This window comes from Helianthus annuus, chromosome 10, assembly GCF_002127325.2.
Source record: "Helianthus annuus cultivar XRQ/B chromosome 10, HanXRQr2.0-SUNRISE, whole genome shotgun sequence".
Classification (NCBI taxonomy): Eukaryota; Viridiplantae; Streptophyta; class Magnoliopsida; order Asterales; family Asteraceae; genus Helianthus; species Helianthus annuus.
The window spans coordinates 72,832,436-72,858,048 of record NC_035442.2 but is presented as its reverse complement, the minus strand read 5'-3'; the positions used below and the strand labels follow the sequence as shown (position 1 = coordinate 72,858,048).

The following is a 25,613-nucleotide window of genomic DNA, read 5'->3' as shown; positions in this document are numbered from 1 at the left end:
CTGACGCAGGTGATAGACAGTTGGTTGGTCCTAAAGTGGTACAGGAAACCACAGATAAGATCGCATCAGCGCGGCTCGTGACAGGCAGAAAGCCTACGCGGATCGAAGCAGGAAACCTCTAGAGTTTGAGGTTGGTGAGATGGTTTTGTTGAAGGTATCACCCTGGAAGGGTGTGGCACGCTTTGGGAAACGTGGAAAGTTGAATCCGAGGTATATTGGACCGTTCAAGATCATGGAGAGAATCGGGTTAGTAGCATACAAGTTGGACCTACCTGCCGAACTGAATGGTGTTCACGATACATTTCATGTATCCAATCTGAAGAGAAGTCCAACACAAGATACCGTTGCCATTCCTACCGACGAAATTCATGTTGACGACACGCTCCATTTCGTTGAAGAACCTGTTGAGGTCACGGACTGGAAAGTTAACAAGACCCGCCGGAGCAGTGTCAAGCTCGTCAAAGTTCGTTGGAATGCTAGACATGGTCCCGAATTCACCTGGGAGCGTGAGGACCGAATGAAAGAGAAATACCCCCACTTATTTCCTGAGAACCCTGCTTCTACAAGCAGAGCTTAAAATTTCGGGACGAAATTTTTCTAACGGGGGGAGAATGTGACAACCCTCACTAAACCAGGTATCCGTACGAATTAATTAATAAATAATTGCTGCTTAATTACTGTGCTTAACTGAAATTGCCAATGAACTGCTACTTGATTTCTAGCACTTGTATATTCCTGCATCATACTTTGATTGCCGTCACTACATTATTTACAAGTGGAACCTTAGTGACAAACCTGATGCACAAAAGCACAGTAGCATTAGAACGGATAACCTATTGAACATGCTGATAAAGCCAGCACCAGGCAGACACTGCCTCTAAGGGCCTGTATGAGCCAGAAATATTTTACTACACCCATAGTGTGTGTAGGGATACAAGGGTTGTAAAATTGCGTCTCTAGGAATAAGATATAATGATTGGATGTGCCTAAAACGTACTCTAAGCACGAAACACAACACTTTTATTTAACAGACTAGCTTCTGGCTAACTAATAAAGTGCCAAAACATGGGGAAGTATTCCTGACACTTTTGGAAATAAATTGTGTCACTAAAAATATTATTAACGACGCTTAAAAGCTTATTTAAGCACTTTAACGGATTACCATCCAACCGAACAACCGGACTAAACCCGGAACATGAAAATATGGCCAATAATATTATTGATCTTTTTCTGAGCCAGTTAGGGTCCCTGATTACCCTAACACCCGCTATAGAACGCATCACACCACTAACCGAGTTAACCCCTAATCTAACTTGGTTTAAAGTAACTAGACTCTAACCATCCACTTGAAATCGAACCAAATGACCCCCCCCCCTTGGCCGATCGGTCACATTGTGACCAAGACTTGTACCATTTTGATTATTATAATGGCTCATGCTTAATATCAAGGTGACATAATAACCATTGGATTAAGATCTTGGATTTGCCTATAAATAACAACACTAACACATGAGTTTATACACACCACACTTCACCACAAAACTCCTTCTCTCCTCTCCTCCCAACTCTCGGCCGAACATCCACACTTCCATCCATCCATTTTCGAGTCTTGTTCAATCCATTCCAAGCATATACAAGCTTCAAGGATCACGTATTGGGAGTCTTGGAGCAAACGGAAGCGGAAGGACCTCGTTACCTTGCTTTTATCCATCACATTTTCGCCTAGATTCTTCCCTAGCCCCGAGCTAGAGGTATAACACTTAAAACTCATTCTCGAACATATCTAAAGTGGTTAATAAGATTTGTAACGGTTAAAAGTCGGAAACTTGCATTTTGAATCTTTAAAGTTTACTAAAACATGAAGATTGATGGTTAAAAGCTTAATACTTGTGTAAAAGTTGTAGTATTTGAAACTGGTGATTATTTAGTCCCGATCTACGATGTGGTGGCTCGGATCATCGTTTAACCCGACTTTGTTAAGATCATAGATCTTGACATAAGCTTGTTTCTATCGGTACAAGGGTTAAAAGGTGAAACTCTACCACACGAGAAACATGAACTTGTGTAAAAGTATTTTTACTTGTAAAATAGTGTTTAAAACTAGCGGATCTACGAATGTACAAGTGGTATTTTCGTAGAACCAAGTGTCGAGAAAATCATGTTTTATAAAAGTTGGATGACACACTAACAAATATGATTTTTACAAACTACAAGTGTATAAACACTTGTGAAATGAAAAGTTTCGACAAAATAACAATCTTTGAGAAAGATGACGGGAAGTGGTAAAGGATGATTTATCCTAAAAACGAGGTTTTTACAAGATTTAGTTATTTTATACAAAGATCCACCAAATATAAGGGGATCTACACTGTAGTTTTCGGAAAAACTACAAGTTCATATAATAATGCGATTTACATACTTGTCGACTAGTTTGATGTGTCGGAAATTGATTGATTGATTTAAAGAAGTGTTGAAATGATTTTGTAAAAGAAAATGATACGCTAGAAAGCGTGGCCACCTCCAGTTACAGGGGAAACTCTGGCGAAATTTTTCTAAAATCTAACACTTAGAATTATTTACAAGTGTTAGAATTATTTTTGATATGTTTTCAAAATATATTTCGCCACGACTTTATTTACAAATATTCGGAGGTGGGATTTTCACAAAACTAAACGTGATAAATATATATTTGGTAAATATATTTTTCACAACACTGTTTATGATTATTTTTTGAAAATATATAAATATTATTTTTAGAGTAAAAATAATATTTCGAACGATAACAAGACCCAAAATAATACAAACGCTTACACGACAAACATATAAGTTACAACGGTAATTATTGTTACCACACGATGACTAAAACGTAACTTACGCATTATTTTGGAAGTATTATGTGAAGTGAAGATATGATATTTTTGAGAAAAAATATCTATATTTTGGAAGTAGAAGTAAAAATATATTAAGTGGGACTTAATGATATAATACGAATACACATGTATTAAATCCCCCATCCTTGGGAAGGAGATTAACTACCAAGTACATGCAAAATATAAACACGAAATAGTTGTCTAACTATTTCCCAAAAACTTAAACTATAAAGCTAAGGCACGGCCATCCGTCTAATAGAATTAGCACATGTAGGTCGTTGCACAGCTGCCTGACATTCGGAGTACTTGGTATAGCGACGCACTGACTGTGAGTTCATGTCCCCCTTTTCTCTTAACTGTTTTCAGTTTTCTAAACTGCGGGGGTGAAATACATGTTACATTGATTATGAATACTTTATACATGGTATGGTTAGCGTAAGGAGGTTTGTTACTTAAGATCATGTGAGTGGGTAGGCGGAAACTTGAGGCCATTAATCCTCATGGTAGGACCGAGGGACAGGAGCGGTAGATCTATCTGGGTGTAGCGAGCCCAGCCCCAGGTCCAGCATAACGGACCTCGGGTTGACTTAGTGCCCGACGCATAAATCCGCTAGGTTTGAGTCTTCCTACTTGCACTTCACACATATCAATGGCCTTGCAAACCATTGGTGATCTCTTTTTCCTTATTTGCTACATACCAGGATTTTTGATAAATACAAAGGTTTATTTACTCACTTTCGCATGAACTCGCTCAACATTATTGTTGATTTTTCAACTTACATGTATTTCAGGGAATTAAAGATCTGGCACGGTATGGTATGTTTTTCGCTGCATTAGTCACCGAGGTCATCCAGGGTTCGGGGAATGTGACTCTTTCCTGGACAAGTCACAGTCCTTGAATCATGTTTATGTTAAGATTGAATTTGTAATGTTTGGTGAACAAGTTTATGGTTGATAGGGTGTTAACCCGTTAAGACAATGTTATGGTATTTTTATGGATGATCTTGCATATTTTAATTCATATAGCTTTGTTATGATTAAGCTATGGTATTAAGAAGTCACACCAAATTAACCACGCTTCCGCAAAGCCAGGGTGTGACATGATCATGACAAGTACTGCTGGGATTACAGTAGTGGAAGGATGCAGCAGCAGTTTATACTAGTTTATGTAATGTAATGAAATATCAGTAGTTAGCATAGCAGTGTTTGTATAGATCAGAGGTTAGAGTTTGTTAGGAGGTTAGATGTCACTTTCATGGTGACGTCAACTTTGATGCTAAGTGGTTTGCAGGTGCGTATAAATAGAACAGTACTCTGTACTGTTCTGTTTAGCTCTTTCACCATCTTCTTTCTGCACGAACAAACACTGAGCTCGGGCTGAGGGGGAGTTTGCATATCATACTTGCATTGTAATCAAAGTTTAAAAATAAATTTAATCATTTGTTTCTTTGTTGAAAATGTATGGTTAAAAGCATTTCTTCTGTTTGATTGTGAAAAGTTTGTTTCTATATAATTTCCGCTGCACTACTCTTTCATATGTTCATCCAATTTCAAACACAAATCACAATCAATTCAAACTCAGATCCTAACAATTGGTATCAGAGCTAGGACAGTCAAATTTGATTTAACAATCATTTTGACGTAAATAGTTCAGCTCGAAATTGTTGATACTGATAGTTTGTTTGTTGTGTTGAAAAAACAGAGTAAGGTTTAATCACCGATAAAGTTGATTGACCAGTACCTGTAAAACAACCAGAAAGATGTCGCAATCACAAGATGATAAAAACAACATTGGCTCTTTGTTTAAACCACCCATGCTGAAAAGAAATGAGTACAACATCTGGGAGCGAAGGATGTGTCACATCCTCGCTCAACAAAACACTGGATGTTGGAGGTCTGTCGTTTTCGGTCCTCACGTTCCTATGGTGCCAAGCGCAGAGGACGCCAAAAAGTCCGTTCCTAAACCAACTGAAAATTACACTGAATTGGACTTTCAGAAGTTTGAACTGGACGCCAAAGCGTTTAGCATCATAGCCTCTGCACTCCCTAACGAAATCTATGCTGGACTGTTACATTGTAACAGTGCAAAAGAATTGTGGGATGCATTGAAGGAACAGTTCGGAGGAACGGAGGAGGTTATCGAAAACAATAGGGAAATTCTGAATCAGCAGTATGAAACGTTTTGTCACATCAAAGGGGAGTCACTAACCCAACAATTTGAACGTTTCAGTTGTCTCATCAGTGAACTAAGGCTTGTTAAGGTTACATTTCCAAATGCAACCCAAAATAGCAGGTTCCTTAGATCACTGCCTGAAAAATGGGACACAATTGCTTTTGTCACCAGAAACTCTGCTGAGTTCAAAGATCTGACCCTGACCCAACTCCATGGTAGACTCCTAACTTATGAAAGGGAGTTAAACCAGAAAAGGAGGTTGCAAGAGTCTGGAAAGGTTGCTGATGACTATTCATTTGGCAGCACAGCTCTTTTTGGTCAGGAAGAATCTGGTAGCAGCAGTAAGGATCAGAGTTATGATCACTTTATTGACATAACTGCTGGGGGTAATTTTAACAACTCTGATTCTCACTCTGCAAATTATGCTTTCACTGCAAATGCTGAAAACCAGATGTCAGATAACTTATGCTTTGAACTAAATGATTTACAGCATTTTGTTCCAACTGACTTAGAAGAAATGGACATTTTGCATCAATTGGCCTTGCTTAGTGTAAGAACAAGCAAGTTCTACAAAAGAACAGGGAGAAAATTTCCAGGGCTTCATGGAAATTTGAGGGTTGGGTTGGATAAGTCGAAAATCAAGTGTTACAAGTGTAATAGGCTAGGTCATTTTGCTAGGGAATGCAGGAGTCAAACCACTGGTTCCATAATTACTCACCCTGGCTCAAATCCTAGACCACAATAACAAAACACTGTGCACTATACTCAATATGCCCCTGCAGCACATGTTAACACTGCTCATTATGCTGCAACCCCTGTGCCTGTGCATTATGTTCAAACCACTGTTCCACAAATTCAGTATGTTCAAGACCCTGTCCCTCGGGCACAAGTGCAACCTGCTGCACCCCAACAAGCTGCTCCAACAGCTACACCACCAGATCAGCAAAGCTTTTTCACACAAGGCTTTGTTGATTGGAGCAGCATGCCTGAAGATCTTAATGATGAAAATTTTGCTCTCTATGCTACTAATGATAATTTTAATGATGAATTTTGTTTGATGGCATTAGAGTCAATACCAGAAGGGGTTGAAACTGAAGGTGAACAGCTAAGTGCTGAAACAGTGGATGAAGTTGCTGAAGCAGTAGTTACAGCAGTTGCTGGTGAACTACTGCTGGGAGAAAATTCAGAAACCCTGATTGAACCACTGACCGACCTTTGGTCACAAGATGACAAAGAGGAAGAAGATTTGAAGAAAGCTGGTGAAGCAGAAGGAAGAGCTGATGAAGATAATGATCATCAATGTGATTGTGCCATGATGGCTGCTGCTAAGGTATCACCTCAAGTTCTTGAAAAACTGTGTTCAGGAAAATGTATTATTGCATTTGCTAACATCAAAGAGGTAAATGAAAACCTTAGAAATAAAATCCTATCTGATGAGGTCAAATTTGAAAAGTCAGTAAAAGAACTTAGAAACAAATTGGCTGAAAAGGATAAGGAGATCAGCAGTTTAAAAGAAGAACTAAGCATAACCAAAACTCAACTCCAAACTATGGTAGAAAAATACCAAGTTTGCAAAAAGGAGTTAGAGTCTACCTAGATCACTTATGAAATATGGGTAGAATCCTGCAAAGGGTATGAGGTTATGCTTGAGAAACAGCTTAAAAGCAATGTCAAGTTTGGTATAGGTCATAGAAAATATGATTATATTGTAAGCACTGCTGCAATGCAAGCTGTTTCTCCTGAAATCATACCAACCAACAAAAGTGGCCAAGAAGTTAAAATAACTGATAAACTTGGTAACAAAATTACTCTGGAAAAATCTGTGGGATCCCCAACTTTTGAGGAAATTGAGAAATACCAGTTTAAACCCACATGGTCTGATGAGTGTGATATCCTGGAAAATTTCAAACCAATGGATTTCATAACCACTGATGGGTTCAAAAGTCTATGCTACTACAAAAAGTCTGTCCACTGCTGAAAGTCATCCCCTGTTCTCATTTTCTTTTGTTAACCACTGATGGTCAAAATCAGTGTTGCATCCACTGCTGAGGTATCTACAGATAGTAAAAAGCATCCACTGTCCTCCATTATCATTACAACTACTGTCTTCACCAGTTGTTTTCACAAACTGTACTGTTCAAAAGTACTGTCCTTCACTTCACCAGGGGATGGCATGCAGACAGTACTTAGTGGTCAGACCTTTTGTAACTGCTGCCACGTCAGCATTCACTTTTCCTCTATAAAACCCCCCTTCAAAACCCAAACAGGGTTTCACTGTCGAATTGAATTCTCAAAAGTTCTCTTCTCAAAGCAGTTTTCATCACATTCCATCAAATTTCTCCATATTTTCATCTTCGATTCTCATCTTCAAAATGACTAAATCGAAATAATCCTCAAAATCTTCCAAAGGGGCCTCTCAAAAGGCTATCTCCACCGAAATCCCACACAAACCATCTCACAATCTACTGGGTCTTCTCACAAAACCCAGCAACATCAATACATTTGATTCCATCCTCGACATGATCAACGCCTCAAAGTATAAAACTTTGTTAACCGTTGATGCACCCATTTACCTGCAACCTCAAAGAGAGTTTTGGAAAAATTGTACCCTTGAAAAACAAGGAGAAGCTGTCATAGCCATTAACTCTACTCTGCAGAAGAAAGCAGTCCGAATAACACCGCAATCCATATCTGAGGTCTTTCAGCTCGATGGTCAGGAAGGTACAAATTCTTTCCCTAAAAACGAGTTAAAAATTGACTTCATTGAGCGAGGGTATGCAGACACAATGTTGAAAAGGGATACCTTAGAAAAAGGCTTCTTCCCTCCTGCAACAAGGTTTTTATTCCATACCTTCCTCGTGTGTATTTCAAATAAAACCACCTCTTTTAATGAAATATCACTGAAGATTCAAAACTTGGGATATGCTATTTTACAAGGAGAAAATTTCAACTATTCCCAGGTAATCTTCAATGATTTGGTTAAAAATGTTGAAACGAAATCATTCTTACTGTTTCCAAGATTTTTAAGTTATTATTTTGAGAAAAAATTCAGTAAGAATGATATTGCGGTAATAAATTAAGGTGACTCTTTTCAAATAAAAAGCTTAACGTCTGAAACATTTACAAGAATGTCAACACCTTGCAAAACACAAGCAGAGGTGCCTGAGCAGATTTTAGCAGAAAACACTGCTCCTCAGGTATCTGCTGCTGAGCCCACTGCTCAAGGTGATCAAGGTAGCCAAACAACTGCCTTGAAACCCACACCTAAAATCACCAAAAAGCCACAGAAAAAGAAAAATCAACCCCCCCCCCCAAACCCATCAAAAAGGCAACTCTGGAGGATGAGATACCAGAGCAACTGCCTGTGACTGCACAAAAGTCACAACAAACCACTGCTGCTACTTCCTCACAGCAGTTGGTAGAAATATCTCAACCCATATCTGAAACTCCTCCTGTCTCTTCACAAAAAGAACAGGTTGTACAAATAGGGTCACCACATCACATCATGAGGCTCTGGAAGCACTCGTTTCCATCCTCCACAGCCCAATACCCGGGGCAATTCCGCTTTCTAAACCTACCTTCACATCCCCAATTCCACCAAACACCAAACTGCTGTTGGATGCAATTGATTTGAACTAGCACAAACCAGTCCTTCTCACTCACCTGTTCATGAGAATATACCTCAACATGAGACTGGGCTTGATGTATCAACCTTTGCTAACCCACCAACACAACCTGAGGAGGTTACACCCCTTGAGTTACAAGTAACTCCTGGTGGTATTCCAAGTGAAGCAACCACTACAAGTGTTGAACCTACAGGTTTACACTTGGACAGTGGTTACATGCATAAGACTTCCTTGGAGGCAATTCCTTCTATAACACCTCTGTTATCTGCTAGTGAGTTTGTATTAACCACTGGTAACATTAAAAGATTATCAAGTGTTGAAGGAAGAAGACCCCAGTACCAAGAAAAAGGGGCATCAGTTGTTGATGTTTGGAATACACTCCCTACCTCAACATCTGATCAAACCACTGCTAGTGGGAAATCAGATGATCCCATTAACTTGGGTGATGGTTTAAAGTACTAGGAATTGACAGAACGTGTTGAAAAACTGGACGCATCTGTTGTAGAAATTAAAGAAATGCTGCAACAGTTGTTAACAGTTCAAAAGGTACCATCCACTGCTGTTCCAACTCAAACACCTGCTCCACCACCTGTAGATGTTACAAATGAGCTCTGGAACCTTTTTCAACCTTTTCTCCAACAACAACACAAAAGTCACAACAAACCACTGCTGCTACTTCCTCACAGCAGTTGGTAGAAATATCTCAACCCATATCTGAAACTCCTCCTGTCTCTTCACAAAAAGAACAGGTTGTACAAATAGGGTCACCACATCACATCATGAGGCTCTGGAAGCACTCGTTTCCATCCTCCACAGCCCAATACCCGGGGCAATTCCGCTTTCTAAACCTACCTTCACATCCCCAATTCCACCAAACACCAAACTGCTGTTGGATGCAATTGATTTGAACTAGCACAAACCAGTCCTTCTCACTCACCTGTTCATGAGAATATACCTCAACATGAGACTGGGCTTGATGTATCAATCTTTGCTAACCCACCAACACAACCTGAGGAGGTTACACCCCTTGAGTTACAAGTAACTCCTGGTGGTATTCCAAGTGAAGCAACCACTACAAGTGTTGAACCTACAGGTTTACACTTGGACAGTGGTTACATGCATAAGACTTCCTTGGAGGCAATTCCTTCTATAACACCTCTGTTATCTGCTAGTGAGTTTGTATTAACCACTGGTAACATTAAAAGATTATCAAGTGTTGAAGGAAGAAGACCCCAGTACCAAGAAAAAGGGGCATCAGTTGTTGATGTTTGGAATACACTCCCTACCTCAACATCTGATCAAACCACTGCTAGTGGGAAATCAGATGATCCCATTAACTTGGGTGATGGTTTAAAGTACTAGGAATTGACAGAACGTGTTGAAAAACTGGACGCATCTGTTGTAGAAATTAAAGAAATGCTGCAACAGTTGTTAACAGTTCAAAAGGTACCATCCACTGCTGTTCCAACTCAAACACCTGCTCCACCACCTGTAGATGTTACAAATGAGCTCTGGAACCTTTTTCAACCTTTTCTCCAACAACAACATCAACTGGCTGAACAGCAACATGAAAAACATGTTCAAGATCTCAAAACTGCAATGGAGTCTAGGTTCAAGGATACTAAAGATGACATCTTGGCTCTCAAGGCCCATTTGTTGAAAACCATTGGCACTGCTCCTCCGACTGTACTTTACATTGATGAACTCCCTGCAGATAATGCCAAAAAGGGGGAGAAAGTTAAGGAGTGGATAAAGAAAGGGATTGATAGTGGGCTATATCTTGATATAGTAACAGGTGCAATGCTCAGAGAAATTCCCTTGCCAGATGGTAGTAAGAAGGTTGATGTTACCCAGAATGCACTTGATGATGCTGTCATAAGTGTAAAAAGGGATAGAGCGGCAAAGGACTTGTCAAGGTGGAATGAGGAGAAGAAAGCTTTCATGGAGCTGAATGCACAGGGTTGTTCTGGTGAAAAGGATGATCAAAATCCTGCTCCTAAAAGAAATCTTACTAGAAAAGTAAGGAAACCCAAATCCACACCATCCAGTTTTCCAAAGCATTCCTCAAAATCACTGCCCAAAAGCCACCAACATCAATCCTCCATCCAAACAGTTGCTGAAACCTCTGTTGTATCAACATCTGCTGATACCTCAGTTGTTACAACAACTGCTCCCACTTCAACACACACCACTTCAACACACACCACTACCACTGCCTTACCTCCACCATCAGTTCATGCCCTAAAGCAGAAGACAGCAGATGTTAAAACATCTGTTGTAATGACAACAGTGGTTGAAACACCAGTTGTTTCAACAGTTGTTAGTCAGTCACAAACCACTGCCACTCAAATCACTCCCACTGATCCACCGAAAACATCATCTGCCTTTCCTAAAATAAAAAGGAGAAGGGTTATCATATCAGATGATGATTCTCCATCACCACCACCAACAGCTTCAAAATCCCAAGCACTTATCACAATTCCAAAACCCATTCTTCTCTCTTCAGCTCAAATTTACAAACCCTTACCTCCTGCAGGTGTTCAAATTCCTCTTGAACTCATAACAGTCAGAGATGAAATTAAGTCTTTCTACTATGAGGATGACCCTGCCAAAAGGAGCTTGCCATCGATTGAAGGATATCCCAGGCCAACTAATATTGAAGAATACTTGAAAATCAAGGCCAAGCAAGCAGAGGATATCTCAATCAAAAACAACAAGGGAAATCTGATAGAGATTATCAACAAAACTATCAGTTTCTACTCACACAGGTCAGAGCTTTGGAACAGTTTGCAAAAAATGTATGTCAGCAAATCTCTGAGAAGGCAGATGAGTCCTTGAGAAAAGACTACATTGAAAACATCATGACCTACAAGACATACAAGGGGGAAAACACATGTACAGAAACTGGACCATTCCTGAGCTTGAAAAAGAAGTAGCCAGGATTCATGAAATGATCAAGAATAAGGTCAAGCAGACTCCCCCTGAAAAATTCAAAAAGGTTGAAGCTGATAAGGCTTTAGAGCTGAAGAGAATGAAAGAGGAACTGATAATTGCTGAATATGGGTCAAAGAACTTTGTGTCTAAGTGGGGAGAAGCGAGGGTCAGGGCCACCTATAAAAGGTTGGAAGAGCTTAGGAAGAAAGATCCAACAGCTCCACAAAAGCCTGATTACTCCAAAGCAGAGGTTTCAAAAGGATTATCAAAGCTACATCCCAAAAGAACCACTGCTCCTGCTGGTACTGCCATCTACAAAAGAAGGAGACAAAGCCAGTTGGGTTTTGAAACAGTTCAAGATATACTTACTGGAAATGCCATTGTGAAAAAGGGCATTTTGTTAATGTTGAAAGAAGAATCTGAACTGGAACAATCTGCAAGTACTGGTCAGCCAATTATGAACATGCTAGCATCACCAAATTCCTCAACAAATAAAAATCTCCCAAGAAACCCATCAGGCTCAAAAATACAAAAGTGGAAAACTGATAAACAGACCCACGTATTGACATTGCTCAGGACTGATGGAGAAGAGAAGAAACTAACAAGGGAACAAGCTCTTGGCCTGAGTCATGAAGATTTGCAGGATCTCCTTGATCTTCCTCTTAGCAGGGATGATGATGATACAGATGCCTTAACTTTTGAACTGCAATTCAAAGGGCAAATAAGGGAACTGTTGTTGAGGCAATAAAAATCTACAATAATGAAGAGTTTTGGCATTATCTGTTCCAGGGGGAGATTGTTGGGATTGAACCCTACCAAAGGAACACATAATAAAAGCCAAAACTGGATCACAGCAGTAGATTCAGAATAAGCAAATGTTTGTTGCAAGTCTCTCCCCTTGAAAGTGGTTTCAACATCTGCTGACCTCCTATCTGCTGATCATGCAAACTGCTGACCTACAACTGCTGATCAAGACAAAGTCTGATAGAAGAACTAAAGCGTTGCTGCTCAATCTATTGCCATGCTTCAAGCACTGCTGATCATGACAAGTACTGCTAGGATTACAGTAGTGGAAGGATGCAGCAGCAGTTTATACTAGTTTATGTAATGTAATGAAATATCAGTAGTTAGCATAGCAGTGTTTTTATAGATCAGAAGTTAGAGTTTGTTAGGAGGTTAGATGTCACTTTCATGGTGATGTCAGCTTTGATGCTCAGTGGTTTGCAAGTGCCTATAAATAGAACAGTACTCTGTACTGTTCTGTTTAGCTCTTTCTGCACGAACAAACACTGAGCTCGGCCTGAGGGGGAGTTTGCATATCATACTTGCATTGTAATCAAAGTTTAAAAATAAATTTAATCATTTGATTCTTTGTTGAAAATGTACGGTTGAAAGCATTTCTTCTGTTTGATTGTGAAAAGTTTGTTTCCATATAATTTCCGCTACACTACTCTTTCATATGTTCATCTAATTTCAAACACAAATCACAATCAATCCAAACTCAGATCCTAACAGTATTTTATATGACTAATTACATGTATAATATCACATTTACTCTTTGGGCATGTGAGTGTCTTTAGTGTTCATGAGGAATGTTTTTTACATGGTAAAAATTTTGTTAATGCACGTTATTACTTATTTTGGGATTTCTAATCAAGCGACATCTTTTGGGCATATTAAGATTTTTTTTTCTGGGTTTTCTTTTCTTTTTTTTTCTGGTTGTTATACTGAGTGTAATATCAACGTAGTAAACTGAACCGGTATCAACTGAATTATCGTGCGCGGGATTTTACTAGTTAATAATTAAATAAAACAATCTTCTTTTTCAATAATTAGCCGAACCATGGTTTGTGACTGAATTAAGTAAATCCAAAAATGTAAACATGAGTCATAGATTAAGATTAAGGTGGTGTTTGTTTTTTAGAAAAAAACATTTTATAACTTTTTTTGTCTTTTCTACACAGACCAGGCGTAGACGTAAGGTCTGAAACCTATTTGTTTATTTTAAAGAGATTTCATTAAAAAACGGAAAAATTACAAGTTTTGTCCTTTATCTTAACACCATTTTACAGGCGGTGTCCTTTTCAACGAATTTTGACAGACTTTGCCCTTTGCAGTGAATTTTGTTACATGTTTTGTCCTTTAACCCTAACCCAGTTAGATTTTTTTTGTTAAATCTAGTTACCCAAGGGTATTTTAGTTTTTTTATCCTTTATTTAATATTATTAAAAAAATAAAACAAAACAAAACATTTTTAAAATTATTATTATCTATATACATAAACTCTCTCTCTCTCACTTTACACACACTCTCTCTCACATGTTCAATGTTCAGATCCCACCACCAACCTTCTGTCACACCCTGACCTTTGCGGAAGCGTGATTATGGTGTGACTTTCTTAATACCATTGCATTCAATCATAACAACCACTATATGGTAAAACCATAAATTCGTCATCCATTAAATAAGTTTGAAACATAACAACATTGTTTTGCAACGTAGACTTCAAATTTAAGTTTTACAAACCATACATATTGTTTATGAGTCCATTAAGGACTCATCGAAAGATATTGAAAAACACCAGGGTTTGGAAGACGTGTCTCTTCCAGGAATAAGACACACTGACCAAACTCAAAGACCATGGATGACATCTTCATTCCTAACGCAGCATAAAAACTTCCAACGCCTGCCAGATCCACTTACTAGTTCCCTGAAATACATGTAGTTTGAAAACATCAACAAAAGTTGAGCGAGTTCATGTGTTTGTTTGTGTGTATGAGTAAACCTTTGAAATCATTGTAAGTATGTCTGTAAGTTTATAAATCCCGGTATGAAAGCAAAAAGGAAAAACAGATCACCAATGGTTTGCAAGGCCATTGATATGTGTGAAGTGATGCAGGAAAACACAAACCTAGCAGATTTCGTCAGTAAGACATAGTCACCACATGGCTCATTCGGCGTGCGCATGGGTGGGGCTCGCTACACCCGAATAGATCTATCACTCATGTCCCTCGGTCCTACAACGAGGAATAATTGCCTTAAGTGTTGTACCCACCACTCACATGATCAAGTAGTACCCTTCCTTAGCTAACCATACCACGTAACATGTTCGTAAACAGTTGTAACATGTATTTCACCCCCGAAGTTATAAAACTGAAAACAGTTAAAAGAAAGGGGGGACATGAACTCACAGATTTGCGTTCCTTGTATCCGATGTAACTCAAAGCTTCCTCTAGAACGCACGACTACCTACATGCGTACTATGGTCCGTTAGACGAGCGGGTCGTGCGTTGTCTTAGTATTGATTGGTGCCTTTGAATTTCGTTTTAAAGTGTCTTCGTTATTATTCCAAGTTATAATTACTTGTTAAAATAATAATTATTTTAACTCTGAATTATATTTATAAATTCTGGAATAATTGTTAAACAATATTTTCGTAATAGTATTTCTCAAGTATTTATATCCGTATTTCCTTCCCAAGGATGGGGGTATCTCATACATGTGTATTCGTATTCTTGTATTTGTATAACTTGCCATGTACTGGCGTCATATTCCGGCGTGTATGTATTTCCTTAATAAATATCCAATACATATTTCCAAAACAATATATTTTCAAGTCTTACTTTAGAAAATATATATAACTCATTTTGTCCAATAATGTATTTCAAGAAAATATATATTTTTCTCATAAATCATATATCTTCCAAATATTCTAAGAAAATATATTTTACTTCCCAAAAATAATATATTTTCTCCTTGTCGAAAATATGATATAACTTGGTAATATTTACAAAAATCATATTTTCATTTCTTGTATCCAAAATATTATTTACCAAAAATATATTTATAACGGTATTTTCTGGAATATTTTGTAAGTTACGTTCTTTCGATCGGTTTCACAATATTATGTGTGTAACTTATATATTTATTCCTTGTGGTTTTTGGTATTATTTTGGATTGTAATTTCTTGGTATTTGTTAAGTTATATTACTTTAAATCCTAAAATAATATAACTAATACACAAAGGATACAAATAATCACACACAATGTGTCTATAATGAAAATATATATATTCTAAATACATATTTATCCATTTTTATTTATAAAAACCAACATCCAATACTTGTATTTTTGTAATAAAAATTATGGCAAGGTTTATATCGAAAACCATAGTTAAAACACACTTGTAAATATTTGTTTAGAAAATATTTTTCTTAGTGTTTATATTTTTAGAAAATTTTGCCATAGTTTCCCCTAAAAATGGAGGTGTCCATGCTATCAAAGAATATCATTTTCTTTTCAAACTCATCACAAACAACCAACAATCAATCTACACTTACCGAGTGCCAAAACAATGCTATTTACATAACAACATGAACTTGAACTTGAACTTTCATAAAGACTTGTAGTAACTTGGTAGTGTGCTTAGTAGGTTTAGTTACTCTTTGAAATGTATTTACTTCTTTAAAAACTTCATCTTTATAGAAGTTGGGAGTTTACAACTTCCAAACTTATTTTCTAAAAGTGCTTTTTTATTTAATCTTTTGTTACACAAATGTTTCTACACTTGTTTAACCCTTAAAAATAGTATTCGTTTATGTAAGAACCAAGATCTACTAAAATCCATATTTCAAGCTTGGTTCTTTTGGAAAACCACTCATAAATTTTAGATCTATATGATTATTAACCCACTTTGATTATTATTTTTCAAGAAAACAATATATCTTTTAAAGTTCATGTCTTTCATGAGGATGATTTATAAATCTCTAACATTTTCACCCTCTCATCTTGCTAGATTATGTTTTTAATCATGATCTAGCAAGATCATATAATGATCTTACATCATTTACACAAACCACCAATATCAAGTATCATAACAACACTAAACAACATGATTTCTTTAAGATTTCTTATAGTTTTAAGCTTATGTTCATGTTTCATCTTCAAGTTTCTTAGTGTTCTTCAAGATTGTCATTATGCATTTTCTTTTAACCACTAAAAATAGATGTAAAATGAAAGGATTTGTGTTCTTACCACTAGCTCAAGGCTAGGGATGATCAAGAGGATAAATGAAGTGATAAAAGCAAACGGTGAAGGTCCTTCAACTTCCGAAAGCTCCAAGCTTCCTTATATGCCTTCTTACACCTTTGTATACATCTAGAATGGATGGAAAAGGATTGAAGATGATGGATGGGGGTGGGTGTTCTTTGGCCGAGAATGAAGGGAGGTGGAAGGGAGGGTATGATGTTGATGATGTTGTGTGAAAATGAAAGCTCAAGGTCTCATGTGTTCTCTTATAACCCATCTTCTCATTTTATCCTTTGTGTAATATGCTCCCTTAAGTACAAGCAAGATCAACTAAGATATCAAGGTAAATCAAATGAAATCTAGGGTGGGTCCACCCATCCAAACCGTCTCCAAAGGGGGGGGGGTCTTGGTTGGTGTTTAATGGTAGGTTAAGTTAATTAGTTAGATTTTAAGGGTGATGTTTAGTGTTATGCATATTATGTGTTATATAGTGTGTTAGGGTGTTCGAGGATCATAACTAGCTCAGAAACATTAAAACAATGCTTCTACTATAATTTTGGTGTTTCGGGTAGTGTCCGGTTGTTCGGTTAGATACCGGTTCGTTAAAGTGTCAAACTATTCCGTTTAGTGTTCTTTATGTACCCTTTTGTGACACTTTTAATTCCCGACACTTAGGAAAGCATTCAAGACCATTTAGCCATATTTTTGCATGTTACCGACTTGTTAAAATGCTGAATTTTGCTGAAATATGTTGAATCCAGCACTTTGAGTGGGTTTTAGGCACTTTCCGGCACTTAAACTATCACCTAGTGAAGCAGTTTTGTGATCCTCACTTTCCTACACTCTATACTAGTGTAAAACTTAGTCTCTGGCCCATACTGGGTCTCAAAACACTGTTTGTCTATGTACTGAACCTTGTCAGCATTTTTCTGAGTTATCAGCCTTCTCAACTTGCAGGCGCTGTCCTTTTGGTTAAAAGTTTACAGGCGGTGTCCTTAACCTTTCAAAATCTTGCATGTTTTGTCCTTTAGGCCAAACCTGGTTAGAAATCTCAGTTAATTCTTGTCATGTGCAATGCACATGAGAGTAAAAATGGTCTTTTTCCCTCTCAACCCTTTCTATTCCCCATTTATTAACGAAGGAATAGAAAGGGTTGAGAGGGAAAAAGACTACTTTACCCTCATGTGCATTGCACATGACAAGAATTAACTAAGATTTCTAACCAGGTTTAGCCTAAAGGACAAAACGTGCAAGATTTTGAAAGGATAAGGACACCGCCTGTAAACTTTTGGGCAAAAGGACAGCGCCTGCAATTTGATGTAAACATAAAGGACAAAATTTGTAATTTACTCATCAATTATATTTCACTTCGACATTCATACTGAATTCCAAAAACAAAAGTAACACGTGTTATGTGGAAGCATACATGCAAACACAAAGTGGCTAGAGTTTTAAATTCAATGAGGTTGGGTCATGGTTAAAATACTTAAACTCCTTACCAAAATATGGATTGGACCATGGTTAAACATTATCTTAAAAACCTATAGTTTTATGGATTCGGCCATGTTTAAAACGTTCGGTTCGGTTATTTGCGGTTATGAAACTAAGAATAACCATAATCGAATCGCAACATGCGGTTATAAAAAATATAAATAACCGACCCTTCGGTTATTTCGATTTTTAGTTATTTCGATTACGGTTCGGTTAATTTGGTTTTACGCTGTTGATGAGATATTTTAAATTGTTAGTATTGACCGGACAAAACTTACCCGGTAACAAAAGCTTTGGCGCCAAAACCCTAAAATTCCCTATTTTTTCATCATTTTCACCAACATTTGTTCATTGTTAACCTACTGCCTATTGGTCTACAGATCTTGTATGGAGTCGGAGGGTACAGATGACTACGAGACCTTGATTTCCACCACCGACGCCGATCTCCTGAAGCGTTCATGGCGCAACGAGAAGGCTGCTCCAGAGATTCTTCAATTTCAGTCTTCTTTGGTTCAGAGATCCAGAGAGCAGATTCAATTGATGGTATCATATCATATCATCCTAGTTTGTTGCTTAATTGCTGTTACCAAACTATCTGTGCCCTAGAATTATTGGCAATTTTGAACAGGTGTGATTGTAATTTGTTTCCCAGGAAGAAACAGTGGAAGAACTTGTAGCGAATGATGAGGATCCGCTTACTGTTTCTCTTTATCAAATGGATATTGACAGGACTTTGTTTTTGTTGAGGTCCTATTTAAGGACTCGTCTTCAGAAGGTATCATATCTTCAATCTATTCTACACACTTGGTTTAGTTTACATAATCAATTTCATCCAACAAGCATAAGTTGTGTTTTTATGAAGTAGCTTTTACTTTAACTAATGATAGTAAAATGGCTATTTATGTAAAAACCAAACTTGGTGATTTATCTTTAAAGAAATCTTCTTAAAATACTAGTGAAACATATTTAATTTGAGATTATTAAAACGCTTAAATTGTGACCAAGTGAATAAACAGAATACATGTTTGACCATCTACTAATTTGAGATTCTAAAAGTTACTATGTATTCATCTAAATCATTTCTTACTATGCAAACACGTTGATTTCATTTCACTTACAGATTGAGAAATTCATGTTTCATATCCAAAAAACTGAGGATCTTTGGGCTAGACTGTCTAGACAGGAACAAAAGTTTGCCAAACAGTAAGAGTTTTTCATTTTCTCTGCAAGTACAGCGTAAATCATTTTCTTAAAATTTCAAACGAATTTGTTTCAGGTCCATTGAAGACTTGAAAACACATTTAGAACAATCTGTGTTATCCAAATTGCCTGATCGTTATCAGTCTCATTTGAAGCAATCTGTCATTAGCGAAGAGGCTGACATGGGTATTTTCTTTTACTTGAACTGCACATACATTCAAATCTGTATGTTTGCCAATAACTTAATATCAGTGTTTTCATAAGACTCGTCAGTCATTGAACCAGCTGCCTGCCTTACTGGTTCATTGGTCAGACCGACCGTTAAATAGTTCCATATGCACTTGATCCGTTAAATAGTTTTTACCCATTTGCTTTTTAACTGGCTGATTTGGGTTGTCTTTTTATCTCAAACTGTTAAAAATTAACTTACATTAGTGTGCATAAGCACATACCTGAATGGGGAACAAGGTCAACTGGGTCAAATGGGTAATTTCTTTTACCTGAACTGAACTACTTAAGCATACATTAGTGTGCATAAGCACATACCTGAATGTGTGTCTATATTCTATATGTATTAGCTGTGGTGATTTTTACTATTTTTCTTGTTTACTTAGTTGACTTGGGTTATCTTTTATCTCGAATTGCCAAATGAAAAGGTTAGCTAAAAGGGGAATGGGTCAACTGAGTCAAACGGGTCACCTAAGTCAAATTTGCCCAGAGTTTATCTTTAATGCATAGTCTTAAATCTTGTATTTTATGGATTTAGATCTTTATTGTAATACCAGTGTATTATTCTTTTCTTCAGTTCCAGAACCGAAATTGGATGCATTTGTCATCTGTAGAACCAGGAAATTTTTAGGATCTCTTCCGGTGGATGACAGGCAACTAATCTTTTCTCTTATTTGACGAGTTGTTTATTTATTTATTTATTTATTTATTTATAAGAACGACTATGTAACCACTAACATTTTTCATGACAGCGGAGAAGAAAACCCACTGGACATGTATGCAGGGGACATATATGCACTCCGTTACAAGTCGATTAAACCACTAATCGAAAGCGGTCAACTTGATTTGGTTTGACTTTTTTTGTTGGCTGGACTTTTAATTTTTTTTTTTTTTTATCTTGGTTTGACTTTGGGTTCCCATGTAACTTATGATGTGATCTGAACATGGTGTAGTGTTTCTATTTGTTCTTCTGTTAGCCTTTTGAGAGTAACTATCTGGTAATTTATGTGTCATATGTTTAGTTTTGAATAACTTTATTATGATAATGGATGATCATTTTACATGTGACTCAATAAAATGATAGTTTTGACAAATATGACTAACAAAGAGATGGTAAAATCAAAGGAAATAATAAGGGAAAGAATTAGTCAAATTACTAATTTAAGTGTCTTGAATGATTCAACAATCGGTTGGTTTAGGCCAAGCAAAACGGCATGGTTGTTAAACAAGGTCTCCAAAGCCGAATACTTCTCGAGTAGTCGCTACAAGGTAGGCTGCCGAGTCGACTTTCTTCAACTCTCCACCTAGTTACTTGGAATTGATCAAATGCGGTCAACCTCGGCTATAATCGGATCTAGTAGGTCAACTCGGATTGAATTTGACTTTATAAAAATAAAAGATAATTTCTATGCCTATCATATTACAGAATAAATATTATTTCACATATTTTGTTACAAATATTAATAAATATATGTTATTTGACATATATTTAATTTCCGAATACTATTTTCTTTATAATTTAACACGTCCGACTACTCTCCACTTAGGCTGAGTATTCTCAACTCCCCGGTCGACCGACTAGGAAGCGGCTAGCTACTTTAGTAACCATGCAAAAGGGAAAAATAATCCGTTGGTAATCGGTTTTAGATTGCATTAAGCATTATTAATATGCAATTAAAATGTTTTAAATAGAGAGTTGGATTAACTTTTTGTTTTAGTGTGGCTATTATAATCATATAATGGTTTTAAGAAATTATTCGAATAAGTTACTGGTCAGTGCAAAAGCTGGTTTGTCATGTTTGCAGCTTGTGGGAAGGCAAGGATTTAATTTTTCCAAAACCAATTAGATTTAAATTTGTGTCTGGTGAGGCAAACCTAATTGAGGATATAATGAGTCATTGGAAGTGTTCGCAACATCTTAGGTAAATCTTACATCCGTGATAAGGACACTGGGCAGCTCTTGTCGAGAACAACGAGTGGGTGGGGGTTATCCAACCTCGAAGACCTCCGAGTTTTGAGTGCATCCCAATGGAAACTTCACCGGGGTAACCAGAAACAAAGTTGTGAGGTCTGGGTGGAAAAAGCAAACAATATTAGTTGATACGAAGGGTCAGGCGACAAATCATCTCACATAATTCACTAACTAAACAAATAAGATGAACTGGTTCAACTTTCAAGTAATAAAAAGGATACTAATTACCCAACCCTATATGCTTACAATTATTATTAACACCAAAAAGAATGAGAATCTGCAGCAAAGATGCACCACACATGACATTATCGTTTACTTTATAAAGTCGATATGGACTAATTCAAATCGAGATAAGTTCTTTGATGTGTTTCCGTGACTCATGTCAATCTCACTCAATATATGCGTATTGTTAGCACCGGTAACATTCTTTAAAACCTTTTCTAAACTGAAATTCATATTTCACTTGCCTTAAGGGAGGTGATAAACAAAAAAAAAAAAAAAAAAAACAATTATGTGTTATTTATTTCTCTTCGAGACTTAAAAAAGTGCGTAGAAACCTTTATTTTTTTCTTTTTTTTTTTTGGTTGCTAATTACGTATAGAACTATAGGTGTGACATTTATCAAATAGTTCTATACCCGTCCGGTGGACAGACGTATTAATAGTATAATGACATGAGCATATTATTGTTTGTATTCTAAACAAAACATTATTTTTAAAAACCAAATAAAATAAAATAAAATAAAATGTGTGAGATTTTTAATCAAAAGCTTTTATAAGTAGATATATAATGTCCGTAAAAATATTGCCAAGTGAACTTGTTAGCAATTCAAATGAATCAAATTGTATAAAGTCTTTAAATTAGCAATTGACAACTACAACATTAGACTATACGACATTTGGCTTCCGATGGGATCCCCTTGGCATTAGTCTCTTATGGGATTTATCTGCGACACGTGCATCAGCTTATGTGGTGGGAATTTTGGCATTATCAGTATTCACCTCGTGTGTAGATATATCTAAATTTATCTCCTCTGCAGTAGACATATAATGCATATATCTAAATTTACGCCTCACTTGCGGCGTGCGCATATAATGTATATATGTGTGGGCCCTCAAGGGGGCAAAAGTGAAATTGCACTAATTTTAACATTATTTTATTAAATTTGTGAAAATAACGTCAAAAGCGACGGACTGTTAATCATGCATTATGCGGTGGCGTTGATAGCCGAAAGACAAAAGGGTCCATGCACTAATCGGCCCTTGTCCCAATTGTTGAGTGTTATGCGCCTTATGTCGGCTGTGATGACGGGGGTAGCTCAAGAACAAATAAAATGACTTAGGCACACAAATGCTTGAAAGGTTAAAGGATTAAAGGGTTCACAACCCGCGAACTCAGGTGAACAGTAAAAAGGATGCAAACTAACCATCACTTCACTGATTACTTGGTCAGCCTCTCACAGCCGTAAAAGAGAACATGTGCACAGAGAACAACCTTTTTTCCGCAGATCTAAATCGTTCAACCCCCAAATTCAACCCCCAAATGGGTAAGTCCCCCACTGCAAGCATGGTTCACAGGTACAAGGTTTCCTCTTTGGGCTATGACTTCCTCTATAAAAGACACTTCATTTAGTGCAGGGAGGCCATTCCGATCAACTCTGATTCTCAAGGAATCCCTGATCTCCCTTCTTGAGCACTTATTCCATGCAAGTATCTTTTATTCACATTCAACACACAACTTGATCGTTCTTGCTTCCGAGGCTGAACACACTTCAGCCAAAGATCTTGAACAATCAACAAACAAAAGTAGTGAACCTCTCTCCACGTCTTGCAAACGTGGGGAACCCCACGACCTACGTTAGGCAAACCTGAACCCTCCAACCCTTTTGCCTAACCAGCCCAGCTACTACCATCGGTCAAGTATTTGTTGTATCAACAAGTTGGCGCCCACCGTGGGGCTACGCCACTAATTTTCTTCAGAGGACCTAGTAGTGTAGCTCCATTTCTGCTTCAAATTCAGCATGTCAGAAGGTGAGTCTCCGGGAGAGGTAAACCGAATCCCTCGTACCTCTACCCCGAACACTAGCCAAACTCCTGTGGCTATTCCAACTTCCATCTCAACACCGGGAAGCACTCCAACTGGAGCAACATATCCCGAGTTTCTCACTTTCCAAACGCCGACTCCATCTCGTTCCGGAGTATCATCTCCCAACATTGGTGCCTCTAACAACCCTTCACGTGTTGACCTTACTCCCGAAGGGGTTGCTAATAACTTTCTCGAGTTAAGGTCTCTTCTTAACCAATACGTGAGTAGGGAACAAGACAAGGGAGTGAGGATCCGTCTGGATTTTGACGAGCCATAACCATCACTATCTCCTGGACCTCCCGCTCTTCCTTTTGCAAACTCACAACCAGCAGTGTCTAGGAATGAGGTTGGTCCCAACAATCCTCCTCCAAATCCTAACCCATATTTGTACACGAGGTCAGATCCAACACCTTTTCCCCTCTTTTCCTCCCAACCAGTTGCAACTAGTGCTCCCTCGGGGCACGAGATGACTTTGGACTAGCTCCTACAATCTCCAGTGGCAAGCCTTCCACCCTCAGCAACAACTACTTGGGACCAAGCTTTGTCTATGCTTCCCTTGGCACAGAGTGCGGTTATGAGCACTCCCTTGGGGGTAAACTGCCCAGTTGCACCTGGAAGCCTTCAAGGCTTCAACCTTATGCCTCAGATGATGGCTCAAATGATGGCAAGTTTCCCGTGGCAACACTTTATTAATCAAGTGTTGGCCACCCAAGGGAACAACAATAACAACAACCACACAGGTGTAAGGGTAGAAGAAGATTTGGCCAAGCCGTATAAACCAAGCAATTTGTCATGCTTCTCCCAGCAAATTGCTGATTATGATTTTCAAACAAAGATCAAAATGCCGTCCCTCATCAAAACATATGATGGGACTGAAGATCCTGAAGATCATCTTCAGATCTTTACTGGTGCTGCTAGGATTGAGAAATGGTCAAATGCCAAATGCTGTCTCATGTTCATGCAAATCCTTGTCGGGTCAGCAAGAATCTGGTTCAATGATCTACCTGCCAGAAGCGTTCGAAGCTTCGATGACCTTAGCAAAAGGTTCCTGGCCAACTTCTCCCAGCAAAGGCGGTACGTTAAAGATGCTATAGTAATTTTCCAGATAAAGCAAAGGGATGACGAAAGCCTTCGGGAATTCATAGAAAGGTATAAAAAGGAAGGTCTAACGTATGTGGGGGCAGATGAAAAAATGAGAGTAGTCGGTTTCTTGAATGCAATTACCTCCAAGTACCTTACCAGGGATTTCAACAAGTCCCTGCCAAAGACCTTAGAAGAAGCTCTCGAAAGGGCCGAAGCCCACATCAGAGGAGAGGAGGCCGTAGACATAAAAGAACAAAGAAAAAAAAGGGATCTAGCTGGCTAGGCAACAGTCCAGCTAGAAAAAAGGGGAACTTTCATTCCTATGACAGACGCCAAAGGGGTTTAGAGCAACGAAGGCCTGAAGGCCAGAACTCTCCAAGCAGGGAGAAGGCCATGAACTTCACACCCCTTACCAAGACCCCTCAAGAGATTCTTGCCACAGAGGAAGTGAAACAAAGCTTCCGACCTCCCAGACCTCTCCCTAAAAGAAAAAGGAATGAAAATTCCCCCAAATTTTGTGAATTTCATGAAGAGAAGGGCCACCATACTAATGATTGCTTTCAACTCAAAAAGAGGATTGACGAGGCCGTCAAGTCCGGGGAGCTTGCTCACTTAGTGAAGGGGTAAGGGACAAGATGGCCGAAGGAAAGGGCAAGGAAATTAACATGGTGGATTTTGATGGAAAGGTTCCCCACAAACGGCAGCGGTTGGAAGCTTGGGAGCTTCAGTGTGTCTGCTTTCCTCCAACAGAAAGGGACCCACTCTCAAACCCCCTTGTGGTCGAAGCAACTGTGGGTACATTAAAGACAAGCAGAGCATACATTAACTCTGGTGCCGCCACTGAAATTATGTTTGAGAAGTTCTTCAACCATTTGAGCAATGAGGAACGTTCGAAGCTTCAACCCTCCGGAACCTCCATAAAA

The 25,613-nt window shown here is 38.1% G+C and overlaps 1 protein-coding gene across 1 annotated transcript; it reads left to right on the top strand.

Moving 5' to 3' along the window:
• The first annotated feature begins 18,404 nt into the window (after positions 1 to 18,404).
• Positions 18,405 to 20,611, top strand: LOC110884822 (DNA replication complex GINS protein SLD5). The gene is made up of 6 exons (XM_022132534.2): positions 18,405 to 18,665; positions 18,775 to 18,897; positions 19,243 to 19,325; positions 19,399 to 19,508; positions 20,128 to 20,203; positions 20,303 to 20,611. Exons 1-6 carry the CDS (start codon positions 18,510 to 18,512, stop codon positions 20,403 to 20,405), a joined length of 651 nt encoding a protein of 216 aa, XP_021988226.1. The 5' UTR covers positions 18,405 to 18,509; the 3' UTR covers positions 20,406 to 20,611.
• Positions 20,612 to 25,613: the final 5,002 nt, after the last annotated feature.

Bases quoted from the DNA above. Each gene is read 5' to 3' on its own strand.
- LOC110884822 (XM_022132534.2), top strand. From the start codon at position 18,510: ATGGAGTCGGAGGGTACAGATGACTACGAGACCTTGATTTCCACCACC. The intron at 19,509-20,127 runs GTATTTTCTTTT...TCTTTTCTTCAG, and splicing joins TAGCGAAGAGGCTGACATGG to TTCCAGAACCGAAATTGGAT. The intron at 20,204-20,302 runs GCAACTAATCTT...TTTTCATGACAG, and splicing joins TCTCTTCCGGTGGATGACAG to CGGAGAAGAAAACCCACTGG.